The sequence below is a fragment of the Leucopleurus acutus genome, assembly GCF_964270905.1.
Source record: "Leucopleurus acutus genome assembly, chromosome: 1".
Lineage (NCBI taxonomy): Eukaryota > Metazoa > Chordata > Mammalia > Artiodactyla > Delphinidae > Leucopleurus > Leucopleurus acutus.
The window spans coordinates 190,811,732-190,837,166 of NC_139142.1; the positions used below are offsets into that span (position 1 = coordinate 190,811,732).

General features: G+C 37.7%; 1 protein-coding gene across 2 annotated transcripts in view; it reads left to right on the forward strand.

The window, feature by feature from the left end:
- Positions 1-24,736, forward strand: part of SPAG6 (sperm associated antigen 6) — a gene marked incomplete at both ends in the record, with an annotated part of 73,635 nt that extends 48,899 nt beyond the window's left edge. For both annotated transcript variants that reach the window (XM_082846822.1, XM_082846823.1), the window contains 4 exons: positions 1,688-1,879; positions 8,571-8,687; positions 10,613-10,758; positions 24,667-24,736. In XM_082846822.1, the coding sequence (XP_082702948.1) occupies positions 1,688-1,879; positions 8,571-8,687; positions 10,613-10,758; positions 24,667-24,736 (525 nt within the window). The remainder of the gene's footprint in view (positions 1-1,687; positions 1,880-8,570; positions 8,688-10,612; positions 10,759-24,666) is intronic.
- Positions 24,737-25,435: the final 699 nt, after the last annotated feature.

A 25,435-nucleotide genomic window follows, 5' to 3' on the forward strand; every position in this document is an offset into this window, starting at 1 on the left:
TCTTCTTTGTTCGCACAGCTCCTGGGGTTCAGCTTTGGATTTGGACCCGCCTCTGCGTGTAGTTTGCCTGAGGGCATCTGTTCTTCGCTCAGACAGGACGGGGTTAAAGGAGCAGCTGATTCGGGGACTCTGGCTCGCTCAGGCAGCGGGGAGGGAGGGGTACAGATGCGGGGTGAGCCTGCGGCGGCAGAGGCCAGCGTGACGTTGCACCAGCCTGAGGCACGCTGTGCGTTCTCCCAGGGAATTTGTCCCTGGATCCTGGGACCCTGGCGGTGGTGGGCTGCACAGGCTCCCAGGAGGGGAGGTGTGGACAGTGGCCTGTGCTCGCACACAGGCTTCTTGGTGGCGGCAGCAGCAGCCTTAGCATCTCATGCCTGTCTCTGGGGTCCGCGCTGGTAGCTGCGGTTCGCGCCCATCTCTGGAGCTCGTTTAGGTGTTGCTCTGAATTCCCTCTCTTTGCGCACCCTGAAACAATGGTCTCTTGCCTCTTCATCAGCTCCAGACTTTTTTCCGGACTCCCTCCCGTCTAGCTGTGGCGCACTAGCCCCTTCAGGCTGTGTTCACGCAGCCAACCCCAGTCCTCTCCCTGCGCTCCGACCTCCGAAGCCCGAGCCTCAGCTCCCAGCTCCGCCCGCCCCGGCGGGTGAGCTGACAAGCCTCTCGGGCTGGTGAGTGCCGGTCGGCACCGATCCTCTGTGCGGGAATCTCTCCGCTTTTACCTCCGCACCCCTGTTGCTGTGCTCTCCTCCGCGGCTCCGAAGCTTCCCCCCTCCGCCGGCGAAGGGGCTTCCTAGTGTGTGGAAACCTTTCCTCCTTCACAGCTCCCTCCCACTGGTGCAGGTCCCATCCCTATTCTTTTGTCTCTGTTTTTTCTTTTGCCCTACCCAGGTATGTGGGGAGTTTCTTGCCTTTTGGGAAGTCTGAGATCTTCTGCCAGCGTTCAGTAGATGTTATGTAGGGGTTATTCCACGTGTAGATGTATTTCTGATGTTTTTGTGGGGAGGAAGGTGATCTCCGCATCTTACTCTTCTGCCATCTTGAAGGTCTCCTTCTTCAACCAAAATGCTGCTGCATTGACTTTTTAAAGTCACACAGGCAGATGTCTGGGGTGGTTGGTGATCCGTGATGTTGACAGCAAAGAAAGGATGTGTGTTCTAAGTGGTGACACCGAGGAGTCCAGCTCCCTGATCAGATCTGGAAATCCTTTGCCCCGAGGGCAACCTCGGAGAGTGTCCTGCGCCCCCCGCCACTTCCCCGGACTCTGGGGCGCCACCTGCAGCTGAGTCACCAGCCCGGCTGCGTCTGGGATGTGTGCGCCGGCCCCAGCCGGCCTCCCCTCAAGCAAAAGGTTTTAAAATCCTACGCATTTTTAATTTGTCACAGTGGAATCTGGTTTTGCCTAAATACTAGTCTGTGGCATCTGTTTTTTGGTTAAATGCCTCTGTTTGGGGAGTAAACGCTAGTGGAGTTATTTAGTTTAGTTGGATTGTTACAGATAATTAAGGTAAATTAGTTCTAGTCATTTTATTGACTTGAAAAATGACAGCCCCTGTGAAGTGCTCATTTATTGAACCGTTTAAGAAAAGGATCAAGACCAAAATGATTCCTTCTAACGTTTGAGAGACAGGGAAGACTCTTTAATCCTGCTCTGGATTCATAACTCTTGCTCTTTTGATCAACGCTGCAGGGTGTGCCCCAGCTGTCAGTCTGCTTGTCGGAAGAGCCAGAAGATCATATTAAGGCTGCTGCTGCCTGGGCCTTGGGACAGATTGGGAGGCACACTCCGGAGCATGCCCGGGCTGTCGCGGTCACAAACACTTTGCCCGTCCTGCTTTCTTTGTACATGTCGACCGAAAGTTCTGAGGATCTTCAAATGAAAGTAAGTGCTTAATTCTTGACTGTTTTAATGAGGCTTTGTTAGATTTTGACTCATTCTTTAAAATGTGTAAATTAAAATGTTTTAATTTTCATCACGGACAATATCGCTTTTCTGAGTCAAGAAATAAATTTATCAGAAGAAGTGAGGTGACTCTTTGAAAACGAGTTACCCTTGTCTCTAAAAATCAGTGATATATTTTAATGAAAGTTCTCTGTAGGTACAAAGTTGTTTGTAAAATGAATGTCTAGTTGTTGCCTTCTACATTTCTATTGACTTTTCTTATGAAATAGATCATTGAATAATAGGATTTTGGAGATGGAATTGGCCAGAGAGTACTTTAGTCCATTTTACATTAAAAAATTTAGTCTAAAGAAATTTAAGCTGCTTTCCCAAGGTATTCCTGAAGCATGAGCTACCTCTCCTAACTCCAAGTCTGCCTGATCTTTTAATTATGTCTTATATTTGTTCCTTAAAGGAAAAATGACCGTAAGATTCACTAAATTAAACATTTTTAAATCATGCATTTAAAAAAAATCAAGATTTCTAAAAAAAAATGTTACTAGCTACTAAAATGATTCATAAAACATGAATATAAAGTAGGATGGGTTTGTAAAATAATTTTAGAATTTCAAAGAAAGAAAAATGCTTCCCAGCATACTGCCTGTTAGGAAAACATGTAACTTTTGGAAAGCAGCTTTCAGAATTGACTTGGGTTGAGAGAAGTACACAGAAAAGACAATCAAAATAACAGTAAATTAAATTACTTTTAAATTTTAATTAAAACACTGATGTAACAAATAGGAAAACACATTTGCTGGAACAACTTTAGGTGCTCTAACAAGGCAGGAAGTCTGCTTGAACTTACAGTTGAGAGACTCTGAAAGCGATGTCGTGAGTCATTTATTTGGTTTATAAATTTTATAAAAGTGAGTTTATGTTGATTTGGTTATGTTTACATGTTTTTTCTCTACAGATTCATTGGGGGAAGTTGATTTCTAAGATTAACGCTTTTCCCGTTTTTATAAGACTTTCTAGATCAAAGCAATGATTTAATAGATTTAGGGCTTTTCCCTTACTTGTCTCCAATGTTGACTCCATTCCTTGGCAATGCTTCGTAGAGAGTAAGATTGACAATGTGCTAAGGTCTTTTCCTGTTTAACAATTGTGTGATTCTTTGACTTTCTGGTGAGAAACCACAACTCCATTTCCAGTTTTGAGTTGTCCAAGTACATCTGATTTACATACATATACTTTTATTTTATTTTATTTTATTTTTTAAAATGTATTTATTTTATTTTTGGCTGCGTTGGGTCTTCATTGCTGTGAAGGCTTTCTCTAGTTGTGGTGAGCAGGGGCTACTCTTCATTGCGGTGGGTGGGCTTCTCACTATGGTGGCTTCTCTTTGTTGTGGAGCATGAGCTCTAGGTGCATGGGCTTCAGTAGTTGTGGCATGAGGGCTCAATAGTTGTGGCTCATGGGCTCTAGAGCACAGGCTCAGTACTTGTGGCCCATGGGCTTAGTTGCTCCGCAGCATGTGGGATCTTCCTGGACCAGGGCTCGAACCCGTGTCCCCTGCATTGGCAGGCAGATTCTTAACCACTGCGCCACCATGGAAGCCCTACATATAATTTTAACCTATGTATGTAGTTCTCTTTTTGTGGCATATTTCTTTAACTCATTATCATAATTGTCTTTCTTCCTCCCTCTTCCCTCTCCTCTTCCCCACTTCCTCCTCTTCCCTCCTCCCTCCTCCTCACTTCTCATCCTTCCCACCCTTACCTCTCGTAATCCAGGGAAATAAAAGATCACATCAGCTAGAGCATGAATAATTAATAGTGGAGTCAGTAGTAATTATAGTTTGAGAAACCCTTGCAAATAGTCTTTGAGGGAGCACTATATACTATTTACATGCTACCAAGTTTATATGACTTGGTTTTTAATGAGTTATTATGATATTATGTTGTATAAATATCACCAGAGTAAAATAAGTTTGATAACTTTACTTTTTGAAGTCAGATAATTTTTATCTTTTATTAGTTTAATAAAGGTGGTTTTATTAAAACATTTAGGTTTACTAATAGAAGATTCCTTTTGCCCTTATTTAATATAATATTTACTTTCAGGAAATACAGTGGGTATTAAATTAAAAGTGATTTATCAATCATTATCCTGTCAACAATCTTTCCAAGGCTTTAAATCCATCCAGATATTTTCTTATTGTAGGGACTTAATCATTCCTTATCTTTTCTTCCCCAAGGTCTCTTGGATTCTATCAGTTGTTGTTTTAAAGGCTTTAGAGTGAAAGTCCAAATCTGTTTGATGTGACACTATCTCAGTAGGGAAAATGTATCCAAGAGCTTTAGGAACTGTCTAATGGTGTTTCTCATTTGTTACTCTGTAGCAGCTTTCAAATTATAATGCCATGTTGAAGTTCATTTTGTCCCAAAGGCATGTCAGCTTCTGTAAGCATTCTCTAATTGGTTCTGATCCATGAGAGAGAGCCAAGGAGCAGCCCCTTGGAATTTCTTGCACATTTTCACATAGCCTTACTGTCTATACACCTATGTAATTTCAAATACCTTATAAAAACTGAAAAGAATATATATCTTTTATATAATCAGCTTACCTACATATATTTTGATAATATTCAGGCAACTACACTTGTTTTGATTCAGAGGTATCATATCGAAATGTATCATCTTAATTTGGCATTTGGATGGTTATAAAACTATTCAAATAGTTATAAAACTATTTCTAAGATAATTATTTGATTTAATTATTGTATTCTTATTGTCTTGGTTGTTCCCCTTTATTTTTAGCAGCTTTATTGAAATATAACTCATATACCGTATAATTTACCCATTTAAACTATACAATTCAATGGTTTTAGTATCTTCACAGGTGCAAACATCACCACAGTCTAATTTTAGAACATTTTCATTCTCCCATTAGCAGTCACTCCACATCCTTCCTGTTTAGCCCCAGGCAACCATTAATTTACTATCTGTCTTTGGGGATTTGCCTCTTCTGGACAGTTCATTTAAATGAAACCATACAATATATGTGGCCTTTTGTGCCTGGCTTCTCTCACTTAAAGTTTCAAGGTTCATCCATGTCGTAGCATATATCAATATTTTGTTCCTTTTAATTGCCAAATAATATTCCATTGTATTGATATATACCACGTTTTATTTTTCTGTTCACTGCTTAGACATTGGGTTGTTTCTACTCTTTGACTATTATAAATAATTCTGCTATGAACATTATTGTGCAAGTTTTGTGTGGACGTATGTTTCCATTTCTCTTGGGTAGGTACCTAGGAATGGAACTTGCTAGGTCATATGATAACTCTTTTTGACATTTTGAGGAACTGCCAAACTCTTTTCCAATGTGACTGTACCAGTTTACATTCCCACCAGCAATGTATGAGGGTTCTGATTTTTCCACATCTTTGCCATCACTTGTTATCGTCTTTGTTTTTTATTATAGCCATCCTAGTGGGTGTGAATTGGTATCACATTCTGGTTTCAATTTGCATTTCCTTGACGGCTAATGATGCTGAAAATCTTTTCATGTGCTTATTGGCCATTTGTATATCGTCTTTGGAGAAATGTCTAATCAGACCCTTTGCCCATTTTTAAATTGGGCTATTTATCTTTTTATTATTGAGTTGTAAGGGTTCTTTATATATTTCTGGATACAAATCCTTATCAGATGTATGATTTACAAATATTTTCTCCCATTCTGTGGATTGTCTTATCACTTTGTTGATGGTATTGTTTAGAGCACATTTAAAAAGGAAGTTTTAACGAAGTTCAGTGTATTTTTCTTCTTTTGCTGCTTGTGCTTTTGGAGCTATATCTGAGAAGACTCTGCCTAACACAAGGTCATGAAGATTTACTTCTATGTGCCCCCCTCATTTAAATAACTATAGCTCTTTGGGTCAGAATGCTTTCAGAATAAAATTAACTTTTGAATAAGAAACATTTTTCATTTTAAGCAGTTTTCATTAGAGATCATTCATTAAGGAAAGCAACAGTGAATAATTTTTTGTTACTCCTTTCATTTTCTGTGAAAAACAAGTGAAGTGGCGCCAAGTGTTTGCCTAGAATTGACAGTTGTATTTTGTTAATTACTACGCTTATGTGTGTTGTTGAGATAAAAAAAAAATAGTATTGCTAGTCACTTACTGTGGTTTTTACAATAGCTTTGATCAGTGTGGCTGAAGTCAGTTTTTAGAAATATCAGAAAAATTAGTGAATGTAGAACTGTAGATGCTATGCTAGTTCATAGGAAAACCAGGCTCAAACTCAAGTTGCCCTAAGTAGATAGCCCATGACCCCTTCCCTCACATCATCATGTATTATATATGTCTAAGGATAAGCACTAGCTACTAAATGCTCTGACATTTAGCAAAATTCATAGTCTCTCATTCATTATTTCAAAGTAACACCTTACTTGATTTCCTGAATTAGGTAAATGAAAGGGTTTGTTGACCCCATGTAATTTCTGTACAATTCACAAAATGAAGTTGTAGGAACAATTTTATTTCGTTCACAGCCATAAATAACCAAATATAAGGCACATTTTCTAAAGGCTTATACATTTTAAATCCGAAATATGACGTGATCTTATATGTAGAAAATCCTAAGGAATACACACAGACACACACATACACAAATACTAGAACTAATAAGAGTTCAACAAAATCACTAGGTATAAAATCAATATAAAAATCAATTGTATTTCCATATCTTAGTAATGAGTAATTCAAATATGAAGTTAAGAAAATAGTTTCATTCACAATAGTATCAAAAAGAATAAAATACTTAGGAATAAATTTAACAAAAGAAGTGTAAGGGCTTCCCTGGTGGTGCAGTGGTTGGGAGTCCGCCTGCTGACGCAGGGGACACGGGTTCGTGCCCTGGTCCGGGAGAATTCCACATGCCGCGGAGCGGCTGGGCCCATGAGCCATGGCCGCTGAGCCTGCGCGTCCGGAGCCTGTGCTCTGCAACGGGAGAGGCCACAACAGTGAGAGGCCCGCGTACTGCAAAAAAAAAAAAAAAGTATAAGACTTGTACACTGAAAACTATAAAACATTGCTGAAAAAAATTTAAAAAGATCTGAATAAATGAAGAGACATTCCATGTTCACAGATTGGAAGATTCAATATTGTTAAAATGGCAATTCAATATTGTGAAAACCATCTACATATTCAATACAATTCCTGTCAAAATCCCAGCTGGCTTTTTTCCCCCCAGAAGTTGAGAAGCTGATCCTAAAATTCATATGGAAATGCAAAGGACTCAGACTAGCCAAAACAATCTTGAAAAAGAAAGACTTACACTGCCCAACTTCAAAATTTATTATAAAGCTACAGGAATCAAGATAGTGTGGTACTTGCTTACAGAAAGACATATATATCAATGGAGTAATTGAATGGAAAATCTGAAATAGACCCTTTTATGGTCAGTTGATTTTTCACAAAGGTGCCAAGGCAATTTAATGTTAAAAGGATAGTCTTTTCAGCAAACTGTACTAGGATAATTATTATATCCTCAGACAAAAATATTAATTTGGACCCATGTCTCATACCATATACCAGAATTAACTAAAAATGGATAATAGGTCTAAATATAAGAATTAAGACTATAAAACTCTTAGAAGAAAACATAGAAGTAAATCTTTTTAACCTTGGATTAGGCATTGATTTCTTAGAAGTGACGCTTAAAGCACAAGTAATAAAAGAAAACATTGATAAATTAGGTTTCATCAAAATGAAAAACTTGTATGCTTCAGAAGACATCACTGAGAAAATGAAAAGACAAGCTGCAGACTTGGAAAAATTACTTGCAAATCATATATTCAAGCAAGGACTTGTATTCAAAATATATAAAGAGCTCTTACAACTCAATAATAAGAGGACAACCCAACTAAAAAATGGGTAAAAGATCTGAATAGACATTTCACCAACAAATGATCCATCAGCACATGAAAAGATGTTCAACATCATTAGTGATGATAGAAATGCAAATCAAAACCATAATGGGATATTACTTTACAGCCACAAGAATGTAACTATAAACGGGCACGAGGTTTCTTTTGAGATGATGAAAATGTTCTAAAATTAGATTGTGGTGATGGTTGCACAGCTCTGTAAATTTACTAGAAATACATGGATTTTAAAATGAGTGAATTTATGGTATGTAAATTATATCTCAATAGTGTTGTTAAAAAAATCTTAAACCCAGAACTTGACAAGTAAACAAAATCTTAATTAACTAATATACTAATATTTCTTTCATGCTGGATAATACAACTGATTATTAATCATGATATACATCCTGATCTAGAAGTTTATAGTCAAAACTCAAGTATATCTCTTGATGAAGGATAGTGAAGCTCGGTGGATTTCTAGTGTCATTAGAGTTCTTGATTAATAAGTTGGCAGTCTATCACCAGCTTGGAACTGTTAGAATTGGAGTAAGGCTGTCTGCATGGTACAGTGGATGTGATCTCCGCTATCCCGCTGGTAGACCTGGTCACCAACAGCAGTTAAGTTCATCACAAGCTCTTCACTTCATTTTCAAATTCCAGGAACACATGAATGTGTTCAACACAAGACATGAATTCTTGTCAAGCTTTCATTGATTACTTTCTTTGGTATGTATTTTGCTTTGTATTTCAATAGAGTAAAAAAGCCATAAAGAACATCCTACAAAAATGCACCTATTTACCAGCTCTCGAGCCATTTCTGTATGATGCTCCTCCCAATATTCTGAAGTATGTGGTTGGACAGTTCAGTAAGGTAAGACATGCTCTCTTAGCCTAGAAGTGGGGGAAGAAAATTGAAATGGGGTATTAACTTGTTGCTTCTGCTGGGTCAATGTTTTCTTCTGTAAGATGGGGGCAGGGTTTTACTACTTAACTTTCACCTATCATATTGACACGGAAGGTAAAATAGGTTAATAAAATTAACATAAGCTAATAAAATTCAGACATAACTAATTCACACTTTCTTCTTCCTCACATTTTCCTCACAGCCTCTGTACTGTCTTTTTTATGTTCTTGGAGAGTAAAGAGTCAACATATAAAAACCTCATAGCGCAGATAATTTATACTGAGAAGTAACTTTTGGTAATTTTCCCAGTGTCTGTTAGTTTCACTCATCTGGGAACACTGCGAAGATCTTATAAAGAAAAGGTAAAAGGTCTCTGAGTCACTGAAATATTTTTTGCAATGTGCATGCACTTTACCGGAGATGCTTTGAGACAGTCACTTGGAGTGTATTGACTTATTCTGTGAACAGTTTTAACAAACGTGGCTGTCATATTTCTTAGACCACTGCAGATTCAAGGTAGTAAGGTAGAAAGCTCAAGCTGCTGGAAGGGGCTCAGCCAGTGGGACTGACTGCTGAAAGCAGAGGCTGAGAGAGTGTGAGTGCGTTCTCACAGCTGTGGATGGCCAGGAGGGGGACCCTAAACTATCAACTGTGTTCAGGAGGTTGGGTTTAAGAAAACAGGGTTGTTGGAATTAGTATCCCACTGTGGCCGTGAGCCCAGGCTCTGGAGCTGGGGTGCCTGGATTCCCCATTTACCAGCAGCAATGCCTTTAGCAAGTCTTAACCTCTCTAAACCTTAGTGTGATTACCCATAAATGGGGTTAATAAAAGAACCTATTTATAGGGTCATTGTAAAGGTTAATGAGATGTTATATATAAAGAGTTTAGCTTAGGGCTTCCCTGGCGGCGCAGTGGTTGAGAGTCCGCCTGCCGATGCAGGGGACACGGGTTCGTGCCCCGGTCCGGGATGATCCCACATGCCGCGGAGCGGCTGGGCCCGTGAGCCATGGCCGCTGAGCCTGCGCGTCCGGAGCCTGTGCTCCGCAACGGGAGAGGCCACAACAGTGAGAGGCCCGCGTACCGCAAAAAAAAAAAAAAAAAAAAATTATGTGGCAAGTGCACAGATAGGGGTTTAACAGAATTCCATGAGAGAAGAAAAGTACCCAACTCATCCTGCGAAAAGAGAATAGGGCTATCCCAGAGAAAGTTTCTTAAAGGAGGTGACATCTGAGCTGAGTCTTAAAACATAAGCAAGAATGGGAATTTCCTGATGGTCCAGTTTCCACTGCAGGGGGGACTGGTTCGACCCCTGGTTGGGGAACTAAGATACTGCATGCCACGTGGCGTGGCCAAAAAAAAAAAAAAAAAGATAAGCAAGAGTGAGCCAAGTAATGGGGGAGGTGTGTGGAGGGTGGAAGGGTATTCTAGGAAGAGGAAACAGCATAGGCAAAGGCAAGAAATGGTTTGGACACACCCTTTGAGATTATTGAAATAAAATTTAGCATAGAAGTTGGTAGGGAAGGACGCTGGAGAGGTGTTTAGGACCTGAGTCACAGAAGGCCCTCTGTGCTTTGTTAAGGAGCTTGGAGAGACCTTAAGTTTGTATAAGAGAAGAACAGATACTGCTTTACCTTGTATGTATATGAGTGGCTCTCCATTATCTTTGCTCCTGTTCATTGCCTTTATTCCATCTCCACAACATAAAAAGTTAAGAAATTTCTAAAAAGGCTGCATTTTACTTCCAACGATCAGCAAATTTAGGCTCATTATGTTGCAGGTATATTGGACATAAATTCTCTTATGCATTTCCTCAGATATATTATTGCTTTTCAGTAGTAAAAATCCAACTTGGAAAAGAAAAGCTGACATTTTTATGTGCTTCACTTTTCAAGGTGCTGCCGCATGATAGCAAAGCTCGACGACTTTTTGTAACAAGTGGTGGACTTAAAAGGATTCAAGAGATAAAAGCAGAACCTGGATCTCTCCTTCAAGAATACATCAACAGTATTAACAACTGTTACCCAGAAGAAATAGTAAGGTGGGAAAAATGGACTTTGAGAAGGTCAAAGTTATAATGTAGTTTTTCAGTTCTCAAACCTAGATTTTATATCTACTGTGTCAAAATGTGGACTTTGAAATAGCACATAAGACCAGTGTATACTTCTACTTCTCTCTTGATCTCTTTTATCCCTCAAATTAAATTATGTTCTGAGTGACACATACATTTCCACATCAAACTGGAATGCCATTTGAGATATTTCTGTACTAATTTAATACATGCTTTACTAAAGAGTACCCAAATACAGAGTTCAAAGTAAATTAACAATCTTTAATATGAACCTGATTTAGAAAGAGTCTGATTTTCATAGTTCCCTGCATATTATTTCTCTGCCTTAAGCTCCATTCATATCGGTGAGAGTATTACAAATAAGAAAGAGATGTTGCATGGCAAAAAGAAAGTTACTATCTATATTTGAAAAAATTAAATAAATTATATTTTTTATGAAATGCAGATGCTTCATAGTAATGTAGCAGGAAGTTTTTCTCAAGATTAATTTTTTTAATGAGGTTGGTTTCAGGGCATTAAACCTAAGCCTCAGTCCCTGTAAGCCTAAAAGAGAACTCTACCACTAAACCCCAAATAAATAAAAACAAAGTTACCAAGTACAGATAGAATTATTAAGCAACTGAATCTTGAAAAATGTCCACAAAACATGCAGAATTAAAGGCTATATTTATCTATATTTTTCTAATACTATACTCATTTCTTATTTTCTCTTAATATTAGAGATTACAAATTCCAATTTTTAAAATTTGTTATAATTTATATGTTATGTAAACTATTCTTCCTATTTATTTTTCTTCAATTTATTTATTTTTTAAACTTTTTATTTTTTATTGGCATATAGTTGATTAACAGTGTTGTGATAGTTCCAGGTGTACAGCAAAGTGATTCAGTTATACATATACATGTATCTATTCTTCTTCAAATTCTTTTCCCATTTAGGTTGTTACATAATATTAAGCAGAGTTCCCTGTGCTATACAGTAGGTCCTTGTTGGTTATCCATTTTAAATACAGCAGTGTTTACATGTCAGTCACAAACTCCCTAACTATCCCTTCCCCTCACCCTTCCCCCCTGGTAACCATAAGTTCATTCTCTAAGTCTGTGAGTCTGTTTCTGTTTTGTAAATAAGTTCATTTGTATCATTTCTTCTTAGATTCCACATATAAGTGATATCATACGATATTTCTCTTTCTCTGTCTGACTTAACTTCACTCAGTATGACAATCTCTAGCTCGGTCCATGTTGCTGCAAATGGCATTATTTCACTCTTTTTAATGGCTGAGTAATAGTCCATTGTATTTATGTACCACATCTTCTTTATCCATTCCTCTGTTGATGGACATTTAGGTTGCTTCCATGTCTTGGCTGTTGTAAACAGTGCTGCAGTGAACACTGGGGTGCATATATCCTTTTGGAGCATGTTTTTCTCTGGATATATGGTCAGGAGTGGGATTGCTGGGTCATATGGTAGCTCTATTTTTAGTTTTTTAAGGAACTTCCAGACTGTTCTCCATAGTGGCTGTGCCAATTTACATTCCCACCAATGGTGTAAGAGGGTTCCCTTTTCTCCACACCCTCTACAGCATATATTGTTTGTGGATTTTTTGATGATAGCCACTCTGACTGGTGTGAGGTGATGTCTCATTGTAGTTTTGATTTGCATCTCTCTCATAATTAGTGATGTTGAACATCTTTTCATGTGCTTCTTGGCTATCTGTATGTCATCTCTGGAGAAATGTCTATTTAGGTCTTCCACCCATTTTTTGACTGGGGTTGTTTGTTTTGATGATATTAAGCCACATGAGCTGTTTATAAGTTTTGGAGACTAATCCTTTGTCGGTCACATCATTTGCAAATACTTTCTCCCAATCTGTGGGTTGTCTTTTCATTTTGTTTATGGTTTCCTTTGATGTGCAAAAGCTTTTGAGTTTAATTAGGTCCCACTTGTTTATTTTTGTTTTTATTTCCATTACTCTGGGAGTATTCTTCCTATTTAATATCAGTGGTTTTTAATACATATGGTAACATTGATTTTAAAAGCACGAAAATAATTTTAAGATTGAAATTTGTTTTATATTCACGTATACTCTGCCAGTAAATTCTTTCCAGAAGTGTACAAATTCATTCACTTTGGGGAGGTTTATGAGAACTTCTTGACCAAAAGAGTTCCAATAAATTAGCTTTGAAAGTATTAATATATATAAAGTACATCAAAGGAGTAGTATATCATAACATGTATATATACTATGTATAATATATAAATAAAATAACATACCAAAAAGGTTGTATAACATATAAATATGTGTGAACCCACTAAATGAAGGAAATATGAAAACCGTTTATGAAGAAAATAAAGTTAATTTTTGTGCATGGAATGTATGTCCCTTCAGGAAGAATGCTATTTTACATAAGTTTAAAATAACTTTCTATGCAATTTTCTAACATAAACAGAATTATAGAAAAATGGAAGAAGTGAACTAACTGGTCCCCCAAATGGAGTGACCTATTAGAATTGACCAATGGTAAGGTGCTTTCTTGAATAGAAGTCTTCTTTCCACTAATTTCTAGGATTAGTTTACAGGGCACCAGGGGAAATAAAAAACTCTGTCGTGTTAGAATTTGATCTGGTTCTTTGTCAAAATACCATTGTAAAATTTCCACTTCTCATATTCTGGGATCTGGCTAATTATCATGAAGAATTTTGGTTAGCTGGCTAACTTTTTCAAGTTTCTGACATATATTTTTTTAAAGCATTGGGCTCTATAGAACTTAGAGGAGTTTTATAGAAATCTCTGAAAATTTGCCTTCCTATGAAAGCAGACAAATATAATCTCAAAATTGTTTAATTTTTGCTGTCATAATTCTCAAAAATGACTTGGTGACTATTTTAGAATTATTCTTTGTAAGACAGATTATCATTATCTCTCAGCTGTTTTCAGCCTAAACGTTTATTTCAGTTGCCTTCTGATTTTAGTAATCTTTAAAAATGTTTAATAAAGGTGGTTGGTATGATGAGAGGGAAGGCGCCCAGGACGAGATGTTAGAAGACATAAGTTCTAATCCCGGGCCACTCCACAGCTGTTGTCTTCTGGATCTCTGCCTAAACCGGGGGGCAAGGCATGCATACAGTCTTCCGTTCAGCCCATTTCTGGTGTGATAACAGGTATTACAGTAACCTAAATTCTACATGGGTCTAGGATGAGTTAACTCCCCTATATTCTTAAAGGCCAGGAAGAAGTAGGGTGATAGCCAGAGGAAAGGCATTTCCAGTTCTTTTTTGGAGGTTCATTTTGGTTCTTTCATGAGGAGTATGGCTAAAAGCTCGGACTTAGGTATCAAACAGATCTAAGTTCCTATCTCAGTCCAAACGACTTGCTAAGTGTGACTTTGAAGATATTACTTAACCCTCTTAACCAGTTTTCTCATGTGTAAAATGTGAATAATTACCTACTTCACAGAGTTGCTATTAGGATTAAGTGAGAGGCTATTAGGATTAGCCACAGGGTTCACGGATAGGAAGAATTCAATTCAGTAAATATCTGTTATTGTCCTCAGTGGGCACCCCTCTTCTTGTTCTTTTTTTCTTTTTCTTTTTTTTAAAGTTGAAATACAGTTGATTTACAACGTTGTGTTAGTTTCTGGTGTACAGCAAAGTGATTCATATATATATATATATATATTCAGATATATTCATATATTCTTTTTCATATTCTTTTCCATTATGGTTTATTACAGGATATTGAATATAGTTCCCTGTGCTATACAGTAGGACCTTGTTGTTTATCTATTTCATATTTAGTAGTTTGTGTCTGCTAATCTCGAACACTGAATTTATCCCTTCCCCATCCCCTGCCCCCACTGGTAACCATAAGTTTGTTTTCTATGCCTGTGAGTCTGTTTCTGTTTTGTAAATAAGTTCATTTGTATCATATTTTAGATTCCACATGTAAGTGATATCATATGGTATTTGTCTTTCCCTTTCTGGCTTACTTCACTTAGTATGATAATCTCTAGGTCCATCCATGTTGCTGCAAATGACATCATTTCATTCTTTTATATGGTTGAGTAGTATTCCATTGTGTGTGTGTGTGTGTGTGTGTGTGTGTGTGTGTGTGTGTGTATACTAAATATTTATCTGTTCATCTGTCAATGGATATTTAGGTTGCTTCCATGTCTTGGCTACTGAAAATAGTGCTTCTATGAATATTGGGGTGTATGTATGTTTTCAGATTATAGTTTTGTCTGGATATATGCCCAGGAGTGTTATTGCTGGATCGTATGGTCGCTCTATTTTTAGGTTTTAAGGAACCTCCATGCTGTTTTCCACAGTGGCTGCACCAATTTACATTCCCATCAACAATGTAGGAGGATTTTTTCTCCACACTCTCTCCAGCATTTGTTATTTGTAGACTTTTTAATGATGGCCATTCTGACCAGTATGAGGTGATATCTCATTGTAGTTTTTATTTGCATTTCTCTAATAATTAGCAATGTTGAACATCTTTTCATGTGCCTGTCGGACATCTGTGTGTCATCTTTGGAGAAATGTCTACTCAGGTGTTCTGCCCATTTTTTGATTGGTTTTTTTGTTATTGAGTTATATGAGCTATTTGTATATTTTGGAAATTAAGCCCTTGTTGGTCGCATCGTTTGCAAATATTTTCCCCCAGTCCATAGACTTTTCATTTTGTATACGGTTTCTTTTGCTTACAGAACCTTATAAGTTTGATTAGGTCCCATTTGTTTATTGTTGCTTTTATTTCTGTTGCCTTGGGAGACTGGCCTTAGAAAACATTGCTACAATTTATGTCAGAAAATGTTTTGCCTATGTTCTCTTCTAGGAGTTTTATGGTGCCATGTCTTATATTTAAGTCTTTGAGCCATTTCCAGTTTATTTTTATGTATGATATGAGGGAGTGTTCTAACTTTATTGATTTACATGTGGCTGTCCAGCTTTCCCAACACCAAGGAAACAGATACTCAGGTACAGGAGGGTCCCAAACAAGATAAACCCAAACACACCTACACTAAGGCATATTATTCTTGTTCTTTTTTCTATCCATGTTAAGTCACATTATTAGCTAGATCAAATTTAACATTATAATAATAATGGAGAAACTTATGTAGCAGCACATGGCCACTTACTTTTTCACTATTTGTTTTGATGATAAATGCATAGCAAGCAAATATTTGTTTCATTTTTGCAAGTATAAAAGACATAAATAAAGATTGTTCTGATTAGATTTAAATTGCTTTTAATTGCTAAGGTAGGGATTCCAAACTTTTTCCTGATGAGAAGCTACTTTTGAATTCCTTAGCGACCAAAGGACAGACAGAAAAAGCAAGAAGAGCTACAATCCTGCAGCCTGTGGAACAAAAATCACATTCACAGAAAGATAGACAAGATGAAAAATCAGAGGGCTATGTACCAGATGAAGGAACAAGATAAAACCCCAGAAAAACAACTAAATGAAGTGGAGATAGGCAATCTTCCAGAAAAAGAATTCAGAATAATGATAGTGAAGATGATCCAGGACCTCGGAAAAAGAACGGAAGCAAAGATCGAGAAGATGCAATAAATGTTTAACAAAGACCTAGAAGAATTACAGAACAAACAAACAGAGATAAACAATACAATAACTGAAATTAAAACTACACTGGAAGGAATCAATAACAGAATAACTGAGGCAGAAGAACGGATAAGTGACCTGGAAGACAGAATGGTGGAATTCACTGCTGTGGAACAGAATAAAGAGAAAAGAATGAAAAGAAATGAAGATAGCCTAAGAAACCTCTGGGACAACACTAAATGCAACAACATTCGCATTATAGGGGTCTCAGAAGGAGAAGAGAGAGAGAAAGGACCAGAGAAAATATTTGAAGAGACTATAGTCGAAAACTTCCCTAACATGGGAAAGGAAATAGCCACCCAAGTCCAGGAAGTGCAGAGAGTCCCATACAGGATACACACAAGGAGAAACACGCCAAGACACATAGTAATCAAATTGGCAAAAATTAAAGACAAAGAAAAATTATTGAAAGCAGCAAAGGAAAAATGACAAATAACATACAAGGGAACTCCCATAAGGTTAATGGCTGATTTCTAGCAGAAACTCTACAAGCCAGAAGGGAGTGGCATGATATACTTAAAGTGATGAAAGGGAAGAACCTACAACCAAGATTACTCTACCCGGCAAGGATCTCATTCAGATTCAATGGAGAAATCAAAAGCTTTACAGACAAGCAAAAGCTAAGAGAATTCAGCACCAGCAAACCAGCTCTACAACAAATGCTAAAGGAATTTCTCTAAGTGGAAAACACAAGGGAAGAAAAGGACCTACAAAAACAAACCCAAAACAATTAAGAAAATGGTCATAGGAACATACATATTGATAATTACCCTAAATGTGAATGGATTAAATGCTCCAACCAAAAGACACAGGCTTGCTGAATGGATACAAAAACAAGACCCATATATATGCTGCCTACAAGAGACCCACTTCAGACCTAGGGACACATTCAGACTGAAAGTGAGGGGATGGAAAAAGATATTCCACGCAAACGGAAATCGAAAGAAAGCTGGAGTAGCAATACTCATATCAGATAAAATAGACTTTAAAATAAAGAATGTTATAAGAGACAAAGAAGGACACTACATAGTGATCAAGGGATCAATCCAAGAAGAAGATATAACAATTATAAATATATATGCACCCAACGTAGGAGCACCTCAGTCCATAAGGCAACTGCTAACAGCTCTAAAAGAGGAAGTCAACAGTAACAAAATAATAGTGGGGGACTTTAACACCTCACTTTCACCAATGGACAGATCATCCAAAATGAAAATAAGTAAGGAAACGGAAGCTTTAAATGACACAATAGACCAGATAGATTTAATTGATACTTATAGGACATTCCATCCAAAAACAGCAGATTACCCTTTCTTCTCAAGTGCGCACGGAACATTCTCCACGATAGATCACATCTTGGGTCACAAATCAAGCCTCAGTAAATTTAAGAAAATTGAAATCATATCAAGCGTCTTTTCTGACCACAACTCTATGAGATTAGAAATGCATTACAGGGAAAAAAACGTAAAAAACACAAACACATGGAGGCTAAACAATATATTACTAAATAACCAAGAGATCACTGAAGAAATCAAAGAGGAAATCAAAAAATACCTAGAGACAAATGACTATGAAAACATGATGATCCCAAACCCATGGGATGCAGCAAAAGCAGTTCTAAGAAGGAAGATTATAGCTATACAAGCCTACCTCAAGAAACAAGAAAACTCTCAAATAAACAATCTAACTTTACACCTAAAGCAATTAGAGAAAGAAGAACAAAAAAACCCCAAAGTTAGCAGAAGGAAAGAAATCATAAAGATCAGAGCAGAAATAAATGAAATAGAAACAAAGAAAAAGATAGCAAAGATCAATAAAACTAAAAGCTGGTTCTTTGAGAAGATAAACAAAATTGATAAACCATTAGCCAGACTCACCAAGAAAAAGAGGGAGAGGACTCAAATCAATAAAATTGGAAGTGAAAAAGGAGAAGTTACAACAGACACTGCGGAAATATAAAGCATCCTAAGAGACTACGGCAAGCAACTCTATGCCAATAAAATGGACAACCTGGAAGAAATGGACAAATTCTTAGAATGGTATAACCTTCCAAGACTGAACCAGGAAGAAATAGAAAATATGAACAGGCCAATCACAAGTAATGAAATTGAAACTGTGATTAAAAATCTTCCAACAGTGCTTCCCTGGTGGCGCAATGGTTGAGAGTCCGCCTGCCAATGCAGGGGACACAGATACATGCCCCGGTCTGGGAGAATCCCACATGCCGCCAAGCGGCTGGGCCCGTGAGCCATGGCCACTGAGCCTGCGCGTCCGGAGCCTGTGCTCCGCAACGGGAGAGGCTGCGACAGAGAGAGGCCCGTGTACCGCAAATAAATAAATAAATAAATAATTTTCCCACAAACAAAGTCCAGGACCAGATGGTTTCACAGGTGAATTCTATCAAACATTCAGAGAAGAGCTAACACCCATCCTTCTCAAACTCTTCCAAAAAATTGCAGAGGAAGGAACACTCCCAAACTCATTCTATATGAGGCCACCATGACCCTGATACCAAAACCAGACAAAGATACTACAAAAAAAGAAAATTACAGACCAATATCACTGATGAATATAGATGCAAAAATCCTCAACAAAATACTAGCAAACAGAATCCAACAACACATTAAAAGTATCATACACCATGATCAAGTGGGATTTATCCCAGGGATGCAAGCATTCTTCAATGTATGCAAATCAATCAATGTGATACACCATATTGACAAATTGAAGAATAAAAACCATATGATCGGGGCTTCCCTGGTGGCGCAGTGGTTGAGAGTCCGCCTTCCGATGCAGGGGACACGGGTTTGTGCCCCGGTCCGGGAAGATCCCACATGCCGCGGAGCGGCTGGGCCCATGAGCCATGGCCGCTGAGCCTGCGCGTCCAGAGCCTGCGCTTCGCAACGGGAGAGGCTGCAACAGTGAGAGGCCGGCATACCGCAAAAAAAAAAAAAAAACGAAAACAAAAAACCATATGATCATCTCAATAGATGCAGAAAAAGCTTTTGACAAAATTCAACACCCATTTATGATAAAAACTCTCCAGAAACTGGGCATAGAGGGAACCTACCTCAACATAATAAAGGCCATATATGACAAACCCACCACAAACATCATTCTCAGTGGTGAAAAAATGAAAGCATTTCCTCTAAGATCAGGAGCAAGACAAGGATGTCAACTCTCACGACTGTTATTCAACATAGTTTTGGAAGTCCTAGCCACGGAAATCAGAGAAGAAAAAGAAATAAGAGGAATACAAATTGGAAAAGAAGAAGTAAAACTGTCACTGTTTGCAGATGACATGATACTATACATAGAGAATCCTAAAGATGCCACCAGAAAGCTACTAGGGCTCATCAATGAATTTGGTAGAGTAGCAGGATACAAAATTAATGCACAGAAATCTCTTGCATTCCTATACACTAATGATGAAAAATCTGAAAGAGAAATTAAGGAAACACTCCCATTTACCATTGCAACAAAAAGAATAAAATACCTAGGAATAAACCTACCTAGGGAGACAAAAGACCTGTATGCAGAAAACTGTAAGTCACTGATGAAAGAAATTAAAGATGATACAAACAGATGGAGAGATATACCATGTTCTTGGATTGGAAGAATCAATATTGTGAAAATGACTATACTACCCACAGCAATCTACAGATTCTGTGCAATCCCTATCAAATTACCAATGGCATTTTTTACGGAACTAGAAGAAAAAAATCTTAAAATTTGTATGGAGACACAAAAGACCCCAAATAACCAAAGCAGTCTTGAAGGAAAACAACAGAGCTGGAGGAATCAGACTCCCTGACTTCAGACTATACTATAAAGCTACAGTAATCAAGACAATATGGCACTGGCACAAAAACAGAAACAGATCAATGGAACAAGATAGAAAGCCCAGAGATAAACCCACGCACCTATGGTCAACTAATCTATGACGAAGGAGGCAAGGATATACACTGGAGAAAAGACAGTCTCTTCAGTAAGTGGTGCTGGGAAAACTGGACAGCTACATGTAAAAGAATGAAATTAGAACACTCCCTAACACCATAAACAAAAATAAACTCAAAATGGATTTGAGACCTAAATGTAATACTGGACACTATAAAACTCTTAGAGGAAAACATAGGAAGAACACTGTTTGACATAAATCACAGCAAGATCTTTTTTGATCCACCTCCTAGAGTCATGGAAATAAAAACAAAAATAAGCAAATGGGACCTAATGAAACTTCAAAGCTTTTGCACAGCAAAGGATACCATAAACAAGATGAAAAGACAACCCTCAGAATGGGAGAAAATATTTGCAAATGAATCAATGGACAAAGGATTAATCTCCAAAATATATAAACAGCTCATGTAACTCAATATTACAAAACCAAACAACCCAATCCAAAAATGGGCAGAAGACCTAAATAGACGTTTCTCCAAAGAAGACATACAGATGGCCAAGAAGCACATGAAAAACTGCTCAGCATAACTAATTATTAGAGAAATGCAAATCAAAACTACAATGAGGTATCACCTCACACCAGTTAGAATGGGCATCATCAGATAATCTACAAACAAGATATGCTGGAGAGGGTGTGGAGAAAAGGGAACCCTCTTGAAGAATTGGTGGGAATGTAAATTGATACAGCCACTATGGAGAACAGTATGGAGGTTCCTTAAAAAACTAAAAATAGAATTACCATATGATCCAGCAATCCCACTACTGGGCATATACCCAGAGAAAACCATAATTCAAAAAGACACATGCACCCCACTGTTCACTGCAGCACTATTTACAATAAGCAGGTCATGGAAGCAACCTAAATGCACATCAACAGATGAATGGATAAAGAAGAAGTGGTATATATACACAATGAACTATTACTCAGCCATAAAAAGGAACGAAATTGCGTCATTTGTTGAGACGTGGATGGATCTAGAGACTATCATACAGAGTGAAGTTAAGTTAGAAGGAGAAAAACAACTATCGTATATTAATGCATATATGTGGAACCTAGAATAATGGTACAGGTAAACCGGTTTGCAGGGCAGAAATTGAGACATAGATGTAGAGAAACGTATGGACACCAAGCGGGGAAAGCGGCGGGGGGGTGGTGGTGGTGGTGTGATGAATTGGGCGATTGGGATTGACATGTATACACTGATGTGTTTTAAATTGATGACTAATAAGAACCTGCTGTATAAAAAAATAAAATTAAGGCTTCCCTGGTGGCGCAGTGGTTGAGAGTCCGCCTGCCGATGCCTGCCGATGCAGGGGACACAGGTTCGTGCCCCGGCCCAGGAAGATCCCACGTGCCGCAGAGCAGCTAGGCCCATGAGCCATGGCTGCTGAGCTTGCACGTCCGGAGCCTGTGCTCCGCCACAGGAGAGGCCACAACAGTGAGAGGCCTGCGTACCGCTAAAATAAATAAAATTAAATAAAATTAAATTTTAAAAATTTTAAAAATATTAAAAATAAATCAAATAGAAAAAAAATCCCAGCAATTCCTAAGAATTTAGAAACAGAAGCCAATTTTACTATTTTCTTATTGTTTGTAAAAGTAATTATCTTAAGTGACTTAAGAACACAATATTTTAAATATAACTCCATTTTTGGAGTACATTCTGAAGACAAACAAATGTACAAAGAATCAAAAAAAAAAAAGTCTACAGATAACGTATGCTAGAGTGGGTGTAGAGAAAAGGGAACCCTCGTGTACTGTTGGTGGGGATGTAAATTGGTGGAGCCACTATGGAAAACAGTATGAAGTTTCCTTAAATAAAAATAGACCAAAAAAAAAAAAACCAAAAGAATTCCTTAGCATCAGACAGATTCTAGCTGGAATGAGATTTCTGACAGTCAATGGGTAACTTGATGTACTTATTTATGGGTCCATACACTGAGATACATACGTGGTCTGTATGCATTTATGAGAAGTTAGGTAGTGATAAATGTACACCCTGCTGAGAGGGTGAGAAGTATAAGTCCTGAGCACATTTCCTTCCCCGTGGGGAATCCTGGAGATGTGGCATCGCTGGGGTCCCTGGAGAGACAGGTATACAGTGGCAATTAGCTTGGCAATTAGCCAGGTAAAACCTCAAGAATTATAGGTAGGTCCCAATTTATTTATTGGGGACCTTTATTTTAAAGCAATACTGTCCAACAGAAATATAATATTAGCCACATATGTCATTTAAAATTTTCTAGTAGCCACATTTTAAAAAGTAAAATGAAACAGGGTAAATAAATATTAATGATATATTTTTGTTAGCCCAATATATCTAAGCTTTATAATTTCAATTTGTAATCAGTATAAAAATTATCAATCAGCTACTTTACATTTTTTGTACTAAGTTCTTGAAATCTGGTGGGTATTTTATCACTTCTAGTGCATCTCAATTCAGATATTAAATTTCATTGGAAATACATGATCTGTATTTAGATTATATAAAGTTTACGGTTGAAAAAGTAGATTCACAAGTTGTTCCAAGCACACCTAAAATTTTTCTAATAACTAATTGAATATCAGTTATTAATATTTTTAATTAAACTTAAATATACAAATTCAGTTCCTCAGTCATATTTCTAGGGCTCGAGAACTACATGTAGCTAGTGGCTACCATATGAAACAGCACAATTTTTAAAGTTTTGGTTTTTCTAAATCCACTTTCTCCCATTTCTAAAAAAAGTACCTATCTCATGTCTAACACATTTATAAGACCCAGGGAGGTGAGGCCTGCTTAAAATTTGTGACTGACTCAGAGAGAAATAGTTGTAACTTCCTTGGTTTAGGAATACTTTGAAGAGACTCACTGTTGAGGGACAATTTTTTTCAAGGGTAGGAGGCCTTTGGTGGAGATACATTCTTTAAGGTAGCTCTTTATGTATGCATGTATCTGTTTATCTATGACTGCCTATAAGCACACTGTTGAGAAAACACAGTTTTATCCATGTTAACTTGACAAATTGTGGAAGAAATTAATGTAATATAAATTATGAGTTTTTAAGTCAAGCATCTGAGGATAAGTAAAGCTTATTAACAAAGGATAAAGCAAGTCTTGAATATTAGGTTTTATTTGGAGAAAACACCTTAGGAGGTTTAATTATTTTGAATGTTTTAGAAAATTTTAAATTATACTTACTAGATTTTTATCCATTTAGCACATTCTAGAATGTCTGACAGATTTTATTTGACATACTTTTATATGCATATAAATTCTTTTCATGGTATATGAAGCATCTCACAATGCATTAATCAATATATATAATACTTTTATACTATATATTTTATAAAATGATAAATTTATACATGTAAATTTATAGTACTATAGATGCCCAAAACCAACGAAAAGGATTTATTTCCTAGGTTAGTATGATGAAGTATTTGTACACTATTTATTAAATAGCTGTTTAATGTGAATTATACTCCCAGAAATTTTTGTTTTTATGGGTAGCCAGATCTGATTAAAACATATGTTGAGGGCTTCCCTGGTGGCACAGTGGTTGAGAATCCGCCTGCCAATGCAGGGGACATGGGTTTGAGCTCTGGTCCAGGAAGATCCCACATGCCGCAGAGCAACTAAGCCCATGTGCCACAACTACTGAGCCCGCAAGCCACAACTACTGAGCCCTTGTGCCACAACTGCTGAAGCCCGTGCACCTAGAGCCCGTGCTCTGCAACAAGAGAAGCCTCCACAATGAGAAACCCGTGAACCGAAATGAAGAGTAGCCTCCGCTCGCCGCAACTAGAGAAAGTTCGCGTGCAGCAACGAAGACCCAACGCAGCCAAAAATAAATTAATTAATTTAAAAAAAACATACGTTGAGAATAATCTGTAGGGTAGTAAGAATGCGGAAGTTGATTAGTAATGATAGACTGTGTTGTCTAACTTACAAAAAAATCCTATTAGCTACAATCATGAAAGCAACATCAGTCACTTGACATAATGAAAACAGAGTCTCTGTGATAAAATACCGTTACTGGATCCAAGTTCCTGGCTTTGAAAATACACCTTTGCCATTGCATTGATATCCCTTAAATGTTTGCTGTTTATCTGGCAGTCTTGTGAGCTGTCGTTCTCTTCCTTGATCATCTCTACGCTCATGCACAAAGCATTCCTGGAGCATAACTGGTCAGTGTATTAGAGGTTTCACTCAGAGAATTATTTCCGATAAATATCTTATATTAAATCTTTTTTGCCTACTGTGCCGAATCTTTTCACAAAGATCTAATAGAAAATTTTCTTTTTCAGGTATTATTCCCCTGGATATTCAGATATACTTCTGCAGAGAGTGGACAGCTATCAACCATTTACTAACTGAGAAAAGTTACATTTTTATACTTGAACTCACAGCAGAGTAATTATGAATGATAGTTGTTAAAGCTCTTTCTAAATATTTGAACTAAATGCATTCTAGATTTATTCACTGTGAAAACCCTTTGGATATTTTCTAAATTTATGGAATACTTTAAAAATTAGTGGCTTGAATGTATGAGGAACTCTTCATGGTCATTTGCATAGGATATGCTCTAAAGGTAAATTTTTAAGACATTAAAGGATCTAAGGCATTAGTTATTGTTCCATTAAAGACCACACACACACACACACACACACACACACACACACACACACACACACACACACCCTTCCAACTAGATACAGATGAAAGATGGTGTTCAAAAACTCTTAATTATGGGCTTCCCTGGTGGCACAGTGGTTGAGAGTCCACCTGTCGATGCAGGGGACACGGGTTCGTGCCCCGGTCCGGGAAGATCCCACATGCCGCGGAGTGGCTGGGCCCGTGAGCCATGGCCGCTGAGCCTGCGCATCCGGAGCCTGTGCTCCGCAACGGGAGAGGCCATAACAGTGAGAGGCCCGCGTACCGCAAAGAAAAAACACCTCTTAATTATTTTGCCAATTCCTCACAGGCACAGGCAAGGAAGGCTGGCCTTGCAAATTCCACAGTAGGATATCCAAGGGAAGTACTAGCTGAAAGAGGACACTGATGACGAAGTACAGG